Below are 15,376 nucleotides of genomic sequence, written 5' to 3'. Positions count from 1 at the left end.
TGATAAATAAGGTTGTCTGAGGTGATAAAAATGAGAAGTGTTTTGAAAATCTAGTTGAAAACACATGAATCAAGTCATCTTTGTGTCCATGTTGGTTTCATACATTTTCGAAAAACATTTACATCATTTTATACAGAAGAATTGATTTAATGACTTGAAAAATGTCACGCGGTGTAACCATCGAGTAAGAGGTATTTAAAAAGCTTTGCTTAATCATTTATCACTTTCAAATGTAATCATTAATTTCAAAAAAGCTTTCAAACGGGGCCTGGGTAGCTCAGCGAGTATTGACGCTGACTATCACCCCTGGAGTCGCGAGTTTGAATCCAGGGCGTGCTGAGTGACTCCAGCCAGGTCTCCTAAGCAACCAAATTGGCCCGGTTGCTAGGGAAGGTAGAGTCATATGGGGTAACCTCGTTGTGGTCGCTATAATGTGTTTCGCTCTCGGTGGGGGGCGTGGCGAGTTGAGCATGGATGCCGCGGAGAATAGCATGAAGCCTCCACACGTGCTACGTCTCTGTGGTAACGCGCTCAACAAGCCACGTGATTAAATGCGCGGATTGACGGTCTCAGACGCGGAGGCAACTGAGATTTGTCCTCCGCCACCCGGATTGAGGCAAGTCACTATGCCACCACGAGGACTTAGAGCGCATTGGGAATTGGGCATTCCAAATTGGGAGAAAAAGGGGAGAAAACTTAAAAGGTATAAAGTCTTTCCAAGTCAAGTCCAAGTCATGCGACTCGAGTCCACAACCCTGGATAATAGATATATATTAATATTTTAAAACTAAATAGTTTCACTGTTTAATTTTTCACAGCTTATTTTTTCATCTTTTTTTTTATTTATCTTTTTAGAAATGATAGTAAAATTTATTCCAAGCTGCAACATTTATTTTTTCAAGAATTTCAGCTTTTAATGAGACTTTTTTTATACTGTCTCTGAATGGTTCAACCACATGACATTCTTAACTCTGAGCTTTCGAAAAAAATATCAAAATGACTATGAACTTATAAATTATAAACATGTTCATCAAGTCATTGTTTTGTGTGAATTCCACTTTAAATGTATTTTAAAGAATAATGACTTAATATATCCGGGTAACAAAAAAAAAGAATGTCATGTCATTGAACCACGAACTTTGGTCAATGTATCATTCAATTAGTTAAAAAAAAAAATATCTAAATTTTTGACCTAATATGACTTTAGCCCTGCTTTGTATCCCAGCTCAGAAATGTCTTTAGTGGCACAATGTGATTTAGCCCAAATATATCCCTCTCTTTGTTGTGTCCTTCAGGTAAATTACATGAAATATCTTTTGAACATTGTTTTTATGTTCCTCACAGGTTCACAGTTCTGCGTGGATGCCACAGCAGCAATATGTTATGCAACCAACAGTAAGTCAACCTCTCACCTCTGACCTTTCTCCTCAATATTGACCTTTCATCCTTGGAGCCCTTGCATAACAGTTAACATTTATTTTGCTCGTTTGTGCTGAATTATGAATATGATGAGGTTTTAATGGGGTTTAACCATTTGGCATTGTGTAAACACTTGTTTACTTTTATAATTCTGTCTGTCTGTGTCTCTGTAAGGGTGCGGTCATAACTCCGGCATTAGGACACACGACTGTATCCATGCCGCCAGCTGCTGTGATGAATCCGCTCACACAACATATGAACCAGCTCACACTGGGATCTACTGCTAATGTGAATAAATATATACAGTCTTACTCTTTCTGTACATACAGACCAAAAGCATTGATGTGCACAAACAGGCACAGACGATGTTTTTTGTCCATTAAAATCCTCTTTGCATGTCCTGCCCAAACCTTCAATAGCTAATGCGTCAACACCGGGGAAAAAAAGTGCTTGTCCAATCATTCAATGAGGTCTTTTAACAATATTCACTACAAGAAATGCACAACAGAGTGATGTGAATCAAGGGCTCAACAATATGGATGGCCCGCTTCTGTGTTTTTATGCTCTGCAATCTTAAAGATTTATTTTTCTGTGATATACTGTACGCTGTTGTTGCAAAACCCACTGATTTGGGCTGTCAATTTAACGCGTTAATTCAGTGCGATTATTCATGGGAAAAAATTTATGTTGAAAAAATGTACACGATTAATCATGTCCCCGGAGTGTAATGAGGAATATTCCTTCCATCTGAGCGATTCAAGCTTGAAGCACCACCTGTTTCTTCAGGGGGCAGTAAGCGAAACTCCAGCTGCATAGACAAACACACTCAGGTTTGACACCAGTGACAGCACAGGATGAGGACGCGTTCTTGCGCTCAAGCAAACCTGAATGCAGATATCTCCAGATGTGTTTTTCTACATTTCAAACTAGGTTTAACTTGAGCACAGCAACCAAATGAGACGCTCCACAACGGTCCGTCTGACACAGGTGCGTCTTTAGAAAAGCTCTTATAATAAATCTACGGTATTTTGGACAGTTTGAAGTATTCAGTTGCTGTAGACTGTAGGCTAATGATAGGCTTCAATAATGTAGAAATAAACAGTATATTTACTTCTAAAGCCACTTTTTATAATGTTATATCAGTGCTTTACTCGTCTGCCACAATAATGCATTTTAATTTGGGATTATATGTAGAATATATATTATATTTATACTTATTTAAATATAATTATTTAATCATTCTATATTGCATTATTGTTATTTGGCGGCCCTTCTCTGCAACATTTATAAATGTTATTAATTCGATTAATTAATCTGCATATCATTAAATTAATTCAGTACTTTTTTTTAGCCCTAATTTAAACTTGTCACCACATTAATGTCTAGCACAGTTGAGTTTTTGGCTGAAATTGCTAGAATAACTTGACGATAGTCTTTGCTGTTTTACATTGTGTTTGTGAATTAATGTCATTATATTATATACATTATAGCTCTATAATTTCCAGCTATTATTACAATTTAAAACCTTTAAAAAATGTATGAAGAAAACTTAACATTTAATGAGATTTATGAGATGTGTGTATATATATATATATATATATATATATATATATATATATATAGTGTGTAAAAATAAAAACAATAAAATAATAATAATTTATTGCGATTGGGCCGGTGAAACTGTTGGCAGGGCAAAAGTCGGCCTTTATTTTAAAAAGATGCTAAATGCATGCAGTCAATCATCCGTGTTGTGGCAGTGTTGTTTACGCTAGACTCCAGTTCAGGAAGTTAATCACCCATGACCCTTCTCATTAGTGCTGGTCTATGAGAGAACTGAACCATCCATTACACACATACACTCTGTTGATAACTCTGGGTGCCCTCTGTAGAACAGCATGAGAATTACACATGTGATTTATTCAGTTCTGATCTGTGTGTTTCAGTACATTACAGCTCCAGTGGCTCATATGCAGGGAACATTCATCCATCAGTTAACACCTGCGCCTCCATCTACACTACCAGTTGAGGTAAATAGCACACACACACACACACACACGCAACCATTTTTACATGTGCAGAAGGTAGTGGTGTACTCCTAGGCCAGTCCCACACTAATACAATAATTATAATGCAGTTGTAGCTATATTAAAAAAACACAGCACAATACCATAATCATTCATGCATACCGTTGTAAAAACGATATCTGAATCTGTGAGGGTTTGATTATACATACAGATGTCATGTCCTTAACACTGGAATTGCTGAAATATTCGATTACGCCTTGTGTCACATATACACGCTGTAGCTCGATTATAACTGTGCATGTAAACGTACTGTGCTTTCAAACGAAAATGTATTCATATGGACGTGGCCTTAGTATAGAGTTAAATATGCAGAAATGAAAGGGGCACAATACTTTATAACTATTGAGTCTCGAAAAATCATTCAATCTGAGCTGTTAGATGAAATACAGTATCTCAAGTCACCTCAGACTTTGTCACGTTCAGACTGTTTGAGGAGGAGACGGGCCATTTGTAGAAAACGAATGGGAGAAATTGCAACACTCAATATGGCAAGTATAAGAAGGGAAGTCCCGCCTTTTATATTAAGACCCTAATCGCCTTTTTTGGCAAAAGCATCAACTGGTCGTATTGCTTAAGATTGTGCTGTACCTGGACTCGGCTGGGAAAAAAAATTTTTTAGCTTCACTTGAGCAAAAACAGTATATTTATTGTCATGTTTTAATTTGACATGTTTATTAAAACATTCAAGTAGACTTTCTCTAATAGTGTAATTCCAAGTCAGTTCAACTAGAGTTCCCTGGCTCTTGAAAATCTTAATTTTGACATTATTGTTTATATGTGAATAAATAAAGGCACATTTCTACTGTAGTTTCAACATTATTTGTATTTCAGACCTTTTTTTTAGTTGGACAAGAAAAACTAACTTTACCATGTGACCCATGTTTGGTTTTCGACCATTGAAAATTGTGTCAAATTTACAGATGGAGCCACATTGAGAGCCTCATATCTCTGGGGTTTAACCATATAGGGCTTACCAATTTAAGATACAAAAAGGAAAGTTTATTTTGAACCAGAATCTAAAAGGATATTAAGATATTTTTAATACTTCTGAAGTTATAGACACGCCAACTTTGGAAAAACAACACAAAAAAAGTGTTTTTTCCCATTTTTGGACTCTTACCATTGGCATATAATGCAACAGCTGGAGCTGAAGTCAGCTGATCTTAGTAATAGATCTACTTATCTCTGTGTAAAAATAAAATAAAGACGCTGACACCTTTCTAAAGTTATGTTTTTGACCTGTCGTTTTACTCCAAAATCATAGCCGAAAATTGTCATTTTGACGCCACCTTTACAAAATAATGGATTACTCCATTGCATTTAATATTTTGGCCTTCATCATCATTTATGTTCATCTATCTTCAGAAAAAAGTATCAAAAAAAAAAAAAAAAATTCAGTCTGGGACATTTCTGAAATTTGGTTGATTTGGCATGGAATTATGATGATGTCACTTCCTGTTCTCAGGCTGTAGCAACAGAAGCGGCTCCCTCCTCACAGGAAGGCCACGCTCCACAACAACAACAGATCACCATGGAAACAAGTGACCATATTCAACCCTGTTCCTACCACACCAAGTGCGCACTACACCTTTAAGCATGTTGTGATTTTATCGTTTACTTGTTCGTTACAGTTAATTCTCACGGTTTTCTCTTTCTCGTTGTGTTCTTGTCAGATAACATCTTGAGGGGATGAATGTAAGTAACCGTTGCCTTCTGATAGAAACGAGACGCTCGGCACTGAACACGTGGGCAAGGAATGAACTTCAAGGTGACTTCAGCACCAAAAATAGAAGAAAATAGAATTTGGAAAATAATTTCCAACCTGGACTAAACAGACTGAAGCATTTAGCAGCGTCGACAGTGAAGGTGATGAGGTTTATTTGTGTTTTATGTCTGTTGGACTGATGCTTTCTTCAAAAACTTCATCAAAAATAACTATGAATAGTGTGGATAAATGAGGTTTATATTGATCACCTTCCTCAGATGTTAAGCTATCTCATCTTTATGTTGTTTATTTATTTATTTTTGTCATATGTTAGTTTTGTATGAATTTATAATACAATTTTGTGTTGAATATAGCCTTTTCATATATATATATATATATATATATATATATATATATATATATATATATATATTTCACTTGGAATCATGTATAAATCATGATGACTGACGCCCTTGTTTCAAGGCACATCTATCAGATTTTTCTTCATTTGAAGAATTTTCCTGTCACCGATTTTATCTTTACTTTTAACAACATTTTTTTATATTGAGGGAAGTACAGCAGTTTGCTGCAACATGCCTGTCTACAGTGTATTTTATTTGTTAATTTTAGTTTTTTGTAACTTTCGATTATTATTTTTACATTAGAACTTTTTTCTGTGAAGTTTAATATGTTGTCAGCTTGCTTTGCTTGATACATTTTTTATTTTTGTTTATCCCCTTTTTCTCCCAATTTGGAATGCCCAATTCCCACTACTTAGTAGGTCCTCGTGGTGGGCACGGTTACTCACCTCAATCTGGGTGGCGGAGGACAAGTCTCAGTTGCCTCCTCTTCTGAGACCGTCAATCCGTGCATCTTATCACGTGGCTCGTTGTGCATGACACCGCGGAGACTCACAGCATGTGGAGGCTCATGCTACTCTCCACGATCCACGCACAACTTACCACATGCCCCATTGAGAGCGAGAACCACTAATCGCGACCACGAGGAGGTTACCCCATGTGACTCTACCCTCCCTAGCAACCGGGCCAATTTGGTTGCTTAGGAGACCTGGCTGGAGTCACTCAGCACACTCTGGATTCGAACTCGCGACTCCAGGGGTGATAGTCAGCGTCAATACTCGCTGAGATACCCAGACCCCCATTGTGTATTATGTTGTTAGCTTGCTTTGCTTGATACATTAAAAATAGGAATAATTCAAATTGGGAGGGAAAAAAAGAGATTTGAAGACCACGGCGTGTTGGACTTATAGGGGATTATGGTGTAACTTTAGCAGTTTAAAGCAATAGAAGATATATCTGTAGATTTTTCATTATTGTGATTGAAATGCGGCACGTGGACAAACATATCTAAACCAAAGATGGAAAGACTTTATGTTGCAGATTTTAGTGCTGCTAGTCATGATTTTATTATGATTTAGTTTCATTATTTTAAACTTGACAGCCGAATAGTTGTCACATTTTGTCCTTATGTTTGAATTATTTTGCTCTTTAAGTATGGTTATGAGTTGTGCCTGCAAGATTCAGTTTATAAAAAAAGGAGCATTTGATAAGGTAAAAATCACCAATCAGTCTGATATTTTGTCCTTCAAATAATCTCCAAAAGCAATCTCTAGAACTATATTGTCCTACAGTCCCCTCGAGTCATGTCTCGAAATGAACCAATAATTTTTACTGTGTTACGTGGATTTAAAAGGAGAGAAATAATGGATGTTTGTTGACAGTACATTGAGGTTTGTTGTAATTAGTTGTATTTTACAAAAATGAATTAAAATGAATTAATAAAATAAACACACCTTTTGGAAGATCTGTTCAAATATGAAGGTTAATCATCTCATTTGGTAACAGGCTGATGTGGGTAGTAAATCCAGAAAGAATTGCATTTCTTATTTCACTGTATATTCTTGCTCAGATGAACTAAAAGAATCGTTAAAGAGATAGTTCACCAAAAAGTGAAAATTCAGTCATTGTTTACTCACCCCTGTGTTGTTATAACCCTATATGACTTACTTTCTTTTTCTGAACACAAAGGGAGAAATTGTGAATAAATGTTGTGTTCAGTGATGTCATACAATGGCAGTTTATGGTGACCATCTCTTCAAGCTTCAAAAGAACACAAAAGTATAATTCAGAAGTCTAATAAATTATTCCATGAGACTCATGATTGTTATGAAAGCATATGATAAGATTTGGTGAGAAACAACCTGAAATCTAATGTATTATTAAGTTAAACACTTGACCGACCATTGATCTCCTTACTCCTCTTTACACGAGAGCTACAGTAGTTATGCAGCAGGCGCGAGATGGGACGTTCAAGCGAAAACTCGTTTTGTTTTGCATCAACAGGACCACCAGCGATATTAACAACAGAAAACTACATACCTGCGCACAAACCAGACAACAGAACTTCCAAAACATGTCTGAAGAGTTCATAGTCAAAAAATTTATGCGTTTCTATGCCCAGCCTTTTTTTTTTTTTTATCCCCTTTTTCTCCCAATTTGGAATGCCCAATTCCCACTACTTAGTAGGTCCTCGTGGTGGTGCAGTTACTCACCTCAATCCGGGTGGCGGAGGACAAGTCTCAGTTGCCTCCGCTTCTGAGACCGTCACTCCGCGCATCTTATCACGTGACTCGTTGTGCATGACACCGCGGAGACTCGCAGCATGTGGAGGCTCATGCTACTCTCCACGATCCACACAGAATTTACCACGCGCCCCATTGAGAGCGAGAACCACTAATCGTGACCATGAGGAGGTTACCCCATGTGACTCTACCCTCCCTAGCAACCGGGCCAATTTGGTTGCTTAGGAGACCTGGCTGGAGTCACTCAGCACACCCTGGATTCAAACACGTGACTCCAGGGGTGGTAGTCAGCGTCAATTCTCGCTGAGCTACCCAGGCCCCCCAGCCTTATTTTTCTTTAACCAGATCCCCAATCAAACAGTGTGATATGGTAGGCTGAAGGTAGCTTCACATACACACCCAGATGCTACAGTCAGACATGCTTACTGAAAGTGAAGTGAAAGAACCAGAGAGAAAGGTGGAGGGAGCGGGAATGTCTGTCACCTCTTCTCCATTTTGAACCTGTGTGTGTATGCTCATCGAGATGCAAGCTTCTGACAGAGCGGCATGAGCACTCGCAGAACCGCGCTCTTTATCGGTAACATTCTCAGCCAAAATGAAGTAGTTTTAACCGGAAAGTGAAATGCTGGCTTCAATATAATATTATCAGAATGATTTGTGACTGGTGCCAGTTCATAGCAGATGGGGTTGCCTGCCCTGACGCCAAATATAGAAACCAAGCGATCTCTGTTTGATTGAGGTCTCTGGTTCAAACAAATAAGGCTAGGCATAGAAACACATCTATTTTTCATAAGTTTTGTAAGTTCTGTTGTCTGGTTTGTGTGCAGCCATGTTGTGTTTTCTGTTGTTAATATCGCTGGTGGTCCTGTTGAAGTGAAACAAAACAAGTTTTCGCTTGAATGCCTCACCTCGCGAGTGGCAATGTAACTACTGTTGCTCTTGTGCAAAGAGCTCTAAAGCTTGCGTGTAGACTCATGAATGCACACAGGAGATCATCCGTCAGTCAAGAGTTTCACTAAATAATAAATTAGATTTCGTTTGTTTCTCACCAAATCTTATCGTACACTTTCATAACAATCATGAGTCTCATGGAATAATTTATTAGACTTCTGAATTATACTTTTGTGTTCTTTTGAAGCTTGAAGAGATGGTCACCATAAACTGCCATTGTATGACATCACTGAACACAACATTTATTCACAATTTCTCCCTTTGTGTTCAGAAAAAGAAAGAAAGTCATATAGGGTTATAACAACACAGGGGTGAGTAAACAATGACTGATTTTTCATTTTTGCATGAACTAACCCTTTAATGGAATGATGATTGCATCACATGGTGACGGTTTGTCTGGTTCAGCTTTGTGTGTATTTCCACAGTTTGAGCATTCTGGTCAGCTTAACACCGCAACATTTGCAGACAATGGGGACTTCTCAGGAAATATTATTTTCACAATTGCCTTTGGTGACGCTACAAGTGGAGAAATTACACTCTTCATTAAATGTAATGTGGCTAAGAAACAAAAACAAAAAAACTCTTACCCATACCTTACGATTCACTACCGTATGTGTTTCGCCATTAACTGCTCATGTGAATCCAAACTCAGAGGAGTCAGTTTTACTTTTAAGTCTCATCTGTCCACATGTGGCTTTAGTTAAAGCTTCTCAAACTTCCAGAACTCTCTTCATCATTACGCAGGAACTTACAACGAGAAATCAGCCAATGATCAAACACGAAACACATGTCGCAGATCAGTTCAGAGCGCCACAGATGCCACAATAACGTGATTCATTTAAACCCAGAGGACGCAAAGCCACATTAATGTGCACAATACGAAGTGATTTGGAATAAAATGATGATGAATTGCTGGGAACACAGATGAATCTCTCTCTGGTGTTTTGTACTGGTGGATTTAATCTGTATCCTGTTTTATCAACACCAGAACCTCTGGATTGAAATATTATTGGTGAAAAAAGCTCTGATGAAATGAATGATGTCTAACTCTGACATAGGTAGGCTGCATTACAATTAGCATATTATCTGTCCTCAGTACTTTACAAAATTACGATTAGTGTGTTCCACATCAAAGTATATTGGATTTACTTTGTCAAAGGTGCCCGGATGGAGTGCTATTCCCAGTGGATTTTAAAACAACCCGACACAACAACATCGACTCAACCAATGCCATGAGTTGGGAGCGGGACTATCTGTTTGTTCCATTAACAGCAGACGGGGGAATATTGGGAAAGCATCTCGGGTGATCTGATCACATGTGGTCAGGTGAGACACATCGCTGATTACACCTGGTCACTTAAATGTATCTCCTGTGACCACTTGTGTTCAGATTTGGAGGGGAGGGTCTCTGTTTCATGACGACACACATCAGTCACTATATCAGTGTGCTACTGCATGATAAAAAAGCACAATAAAGTCAGAAAAGACAAAGAAGGTGTGAAAGAAACAGCGTGCTGTTTCTCCCAGATGCGGTTGAAACTTAATCTAAGCACAAACACAACATGTCAAGCAGAATTATCTGTTATTTTAGTGGATTACCTGTGTTAAAGGAGCTTCAGGTGTTCGTGCTAGTCATCTGTGTTGATCTCAGACACTAAAGAAGATCCGTGAAGCTCTCATGATTGTGTATGTATCTGCTTTTATATATTTTACAATCGGATGCTTATTTCCTTTAAAGCCGCTTGTAAACTGCAAAGTTTAAACTCTTGTTTTAGCGCAGTGGTTGATTGACAGGTGAAGGGGCGATGCTTCACTGCTGCCGAGACGCATACAGGACAGATTAGCGTTTACACCTCAAATGTGATCTGGTCACATGCATTTTTGACCACATTCCTATGAGGTTTTTGTGATCCGATCCCAAAACGTTTTAGACCCCCTTTAGACCTGTTTTTAGGGCTGACCACATGTGATCAGATCACCCAAGACACATCATAATACCAGGTGGAAACGGGGCCAGAGTAAAATATCTGTAGTTATGACAACATTTAGTTGTCATGTGTGTTTTTTGGAACACAGCTCTCTCTCTCTCTGGTTTCTGTTGTAGTTTTATTAGTACTGTTGGCTGGGTTTGTGTTATGTAAGATTCGGCCACAATATCAAAATTCAGAAATCAAATGACGTAAACAATGAATGTCTGCACTGGCTCATTTGAAAGGAGCTCTCTGTCTCGGGTTGTGTTTCATTCAGAAGTGATCATCCCTATTCCTTTCAGAGACTTTACAATCCACTGTGAGAGGTTTGGAAGGCCTGAAAGGTGAGGGGCTTAAAAATAATGGTCATTAGGAACTCACATTTTAAGTCATTTTTATTGGAAATTCTGTTTGAACCAATCAAGCAGCATGGCTATCAAAAATGTTTGTTCTGGCTGGGAGTCTATGACAGCCCAAAGAATCCTTTGGAGGAAAGTTGTGAAATTTGGCACACTGATAGGAAATAGTCTGAATATCAACTATAGCAAATTTGGAGTTTCTAACTCAAACCCTCTACAGCCACTAAGAGTGCAAATTTGCACTTATGGTTATGCCAATAACTTTTGAACCGTAAGGCCTAGAAACAACATAATTGTTTCCTCTGATCCCATGCCGAGTCCCAATGGGTCGCATCATTTAAATCTCTCCCCACTATATTTTCCACCATTTTAAATTTTCTGAAAATCCTACTTTTTTCTAACTCTTAGGCCGTATGTCTGTTTTAAACTACATTTGTTGTGTATCATCTAGTTCAGTGGTTCCCAACCCTGTTCCTGGGGGCCCCCCAACACTGCACATTTTGTTTATCTCCCTTATCTGACACATCCATTTCAGGTCTTGGAGTCTCTACTAACGAGCTGATGAGTTGAATCAGGTGTGTTTGATTAGGGAGATATCCAAAATGTGTAGTGTTGGGGGGCCTCCAGGAACAGGGTTGCGAACCACTGATCTAGGGATACTGGTGCCAAAAAGGAATCAAAAGCTTTTTGATTGACTAAACTGTATCTTTGTAGTGCTTTGGTGTACTGAAACGAAAGTTAACTTGACCTATCATCCTGTGACTGCTCTCTTTAGATTATTTAGGTCATGCCGAGAATGGTGATACCCAGTTTGCCATGGTCCACCATACTTGGATGTAATTGAAAACCTACATATTCGAACTCTTCCTAGGCTGTACATCTGATTCGCACAAAATTTGGTGTGTATCATCTGGAGACACTCATGACAAAAATGTATCAAAAGCTTTTTCAGGGGTACCTGGGTAGCTTAGCGAGTAAAGACGCTGTCTACCACCTCTGGAGTCGCGAGTTCGAATCCAGGGTGTGCTGAGTGACTCCAGTCAGGTCTCCTAAGCAACCAAATTGGCCCGGTTGCTAGGGAGGGTAGAGTCACATGGGGTAACCTCCTCGTGGTCGCTATAATGTGGTTCTCGCTCTCGGTGGGGCGCGTGGTGAGTTGTGCGAAAATGCCACAGAGAATAGTGTGAAGCCTCCACATGCACTATGTCTCTGTGGTAACGCGCTCAACAAGCCACGTGATAAGATGCGCAGATTGACAGTCTCAGATGCGGAGGCAACTGAGATTCGTCCTCTGCCACCCGGATTGAGGCGAGTCACTACGCCACCATGAGGACCTAAAGTGCATTGGGAATAGGGCATTCCAAATTGTGGAGAAAATAATAAAAAAAGAGCTTTTTCAGATCTCGAACCACTCTCATACAACGCATCAATGAATTTGCCGTGAAGCCGCCACACAGAATTTTATCCAATCTCTTGGCAACGCTTTGGCCAACTGAAATGAACTTGGTATTTCACCTTATAATCATGTCCTGAGTTATTATGTGAAGTTTCAGGACAGTGCCCCCAAGTGGTTGAAAGCAGTAAAAAATGGTTACATCTACAAATAGCCTTCAAACTGATTGATTTAATATTATGATTTTGGTTTCATTGGATTATTCGGCTATGGTTGCTTTTTTTTAACATGTTGCTAGCACATTTTAGCACTTAGGCTAGCATGTATTAGCTCTTAGCTAGACATTGTTAGCATGTTTTAACACTTAGCTAGGTGTTGCTAGCATGTGTTAGCATGTTGCTAGCACGTTTTAGCACTTAGCTTGGTGTTGCTAGCACATTTTAGCTCTTACCTAGGTGTCGTTAGCATGTATTTTCACTTTGTTTGGCTCTGCTTGCATGTTTTAGCACTTAGCTTTTTTAAGCCAACCTAATATGTATGAGTGTGTGCAAATAAATGGGTGTACAGGTTTAGCTATACTTGTGAATGCAATTTTTAGAAATTGTTTTCACAAATATAGTAAACCATGTTGAAAACTGACTTCTTAGGATATTTCTTCATTCAAAAGCCTCATAGAGAGAGAGAGAGAGAGTACTACAGCATGAAATAATTGAGTGTATTTGAGACTTCAGGAGAGATTTGTGACATCAGCATCTAAATTATTCCACAAGTTTTCATCTAAAGTCAACTGCCATAAATCATCTAATGAAACTCTTTTAGCAGAATGTCTGCAAGCACACCCACTTCCAAAGCCCTTTCAACACATTCAGATATATTAACATACAGATGGTGCAGTGATATTTTAGTTGAGAGTGTCTTATCCCACATAAACAACAGCACTGTCAATATCTCTATGCTCATAAATGGAATTTGCCAGTCAAATGTTCAATGTCAAGAACTGTATATAAATATTAAAAATAACAATGTCTTTAATTTCAGTCAACGTTAAACCTGTTATTTTTAGAAGAAAAAAAATCACAACATTTCCAATAGTTATTTCCAATTTGACAAAAATTATTCTGTCATAATCTGTGCATCATTCGTTCATTTCATATTCAATCAGGAATTCAAAATCGGAAAAACTAAAAACGACTTGTTTCATTATTTGTTTACAAAACCAATATAAAAAACTAAACAAATAATGACTTGTTTTTCGTAATTTCGATTTAATGCTCAAGTTAAAAATAGGAAATTGGAAAAATAGTGACAAGACACGTTTTGATTATTTGTTTTCACTAATATATGGCTATATTATTTGATACGCACATATGGGTGTGGCCTGAAACGGCCCTTTCTTCTGATTGGTCAACCTGCACCGTCGTCTGTTCTTCCTCAATGACTAAAAGTTCTCTGCTGTTTAATTGTTCAGATGAATTAGTCTTTACCATTTATTCTCCAAAACTCACCATGTTTATTGCAGCTGAGCGATTTCTCTCATCAAATAGTCAGACACAGTGCCTACACACAAACACACACACACACACATTAACGCATAAACACACACATAAAAACACATAAGCACGCGCAGACACAAACACACTAACACACACAAATACACAAACACACACATAAAATACATAAGCATGCGTACACACACACACAAACACACTAACACACACAAATACACAAACACACACACACTAACACACACTAAAACACACAAACACACTAACACACATAAAACACATAAGCATGCATACACACACACAAACACATTAACACACACTAAAACACACAAACACACACAAACACACACACATTAACACATACTAAAACACACACACACACTCGAACACACGCACAAACACACCACACATACACACATAAACTAACACACACACTAACACACACACACACTAACACACACACTAACACACACACACAAACACACTAACACACATAAACGCACAAACACACTAACACACAAACACGCACAAACACACACACTAACACACACACACACACAAACACACTAACACACACATAAACACGCACAAACACACTAACACATACACACAAACACACACAAACTCGCACAAACACACTAAAACACACACATAAACACACTAATACACACTAACACACACACACACAAACACACTAACACACACACATTATTAAGATATTTATTAAGATTAATTCCTCGCTCTGTATGCCAAATATCTTCTCACAGGTCTCCTTCTTGTTTTATTCATTTATAAGTGGTGCATGCGCAGATAATTTCCATGATGAGCAAATCCCTCACACCTAAGCTCCCAGAGTGGGGTTAAGTTAGTTAAGGTTCGATATTTTTTTAGATATTCGGTTTCTCATACCCGCTTTTATTGCTTGGCATACTTAAGGGACCGTCTGAAAATTCCACTCACTATTAAACGCAGGTGGCGTCCAATCACTCATTCAGTTGACGTGCGAGTTAAGTACACTTTTACATTCCAAATGTTGTAGTAGGTTACCAGTTAATAGACTGAGCTACTACAAATGAGATTTTTACAGTAAGTCCAATAATATGAATAAAATATTTGATTATTTTAAATAAGTAACTAATAATTCACCAAAATGTTTTCACATTCCAAAGGTTATAGTAACTGTAAAAATCTCACCTGTAGTAAGATAGTCTATCTACTGGGAACTTACTACAATCTTTGTAATGTGAAATTAATGCTTTCGTTCATTTTAGTGTTTTTTGTTTTTTTTTTTTCACAATATAAGTAAATACTGTACATTCATATGCACAGCTATCACTCTGGCGATCTACTACAACCTGTGATTTTTTTATTTTTATTTTATTTTAAGA

The 15,376-nt window shown here is 38.0% G+C and overlaps 1 protein-coding gene across 3 annotated transcripts in view; it reads left to right on the top strand.

Annotated features, from left to right (window-relative positions):
- Positions 1–6,998, top strand: part of LOC127425242 (RNA-binding motif, single-stranded-interacting protein 3-like) — a 37,989-nt gene extending 30,991 nt beyond the window's left edge. For all 3 annotated transcript variants that reach the window (XM_051670987.1, XM_051670986.1, XM_051670988.1), the window contains exons 10-14: positions 1,345–1,395; positions 1,594–1,707; positions 3,363–3,446; positions 4,969–5,078; positions 5,177–6,998. In XM_051670987.1, coding sequence (XP_051526947.1) covers positions 1,345–1,395; positions 1,594–1,707; positions 3,363–3,446; positions 4,969–5,078; positions 5,177–5,180 — 363 coding nt within the window. In that variant the 3' untranslated portion in view covers positions 5,181–6,998. The remainder of the gene's footprint in view (positions 1–1,344; positions 1,396–1,593; positions 1,708–3,362; positions 3,447–4,968; positions 5,079–5,176) is intronic.
- Positions 6,999–15,376: the final 8,378 nt, after the last annotated feature.

This window comes from Myxocyprinus asiaticus, chromosome 34 (assembly GCF_019703515.2).
Source record: "Myxocyprinus asiaticus isolate MX2 ecotype Aquarium Trade chromosome 34, UBuf_Myxa_2, whole genome shotgun sequence".
In the NCBI taxonomy this organism is placed as follows: domain Eukaryota; kingdom Metazoa; phylum Chordata; class Actinopteri; order Cypriniformes; family Catostomidae; genus Myxocyprinus; species Myxocyprinus asiaticus.
Note: the sequence above shows the minus strand (reverse complement) of the source record. Positions and strands in the feature narration are given on the sequence as shown.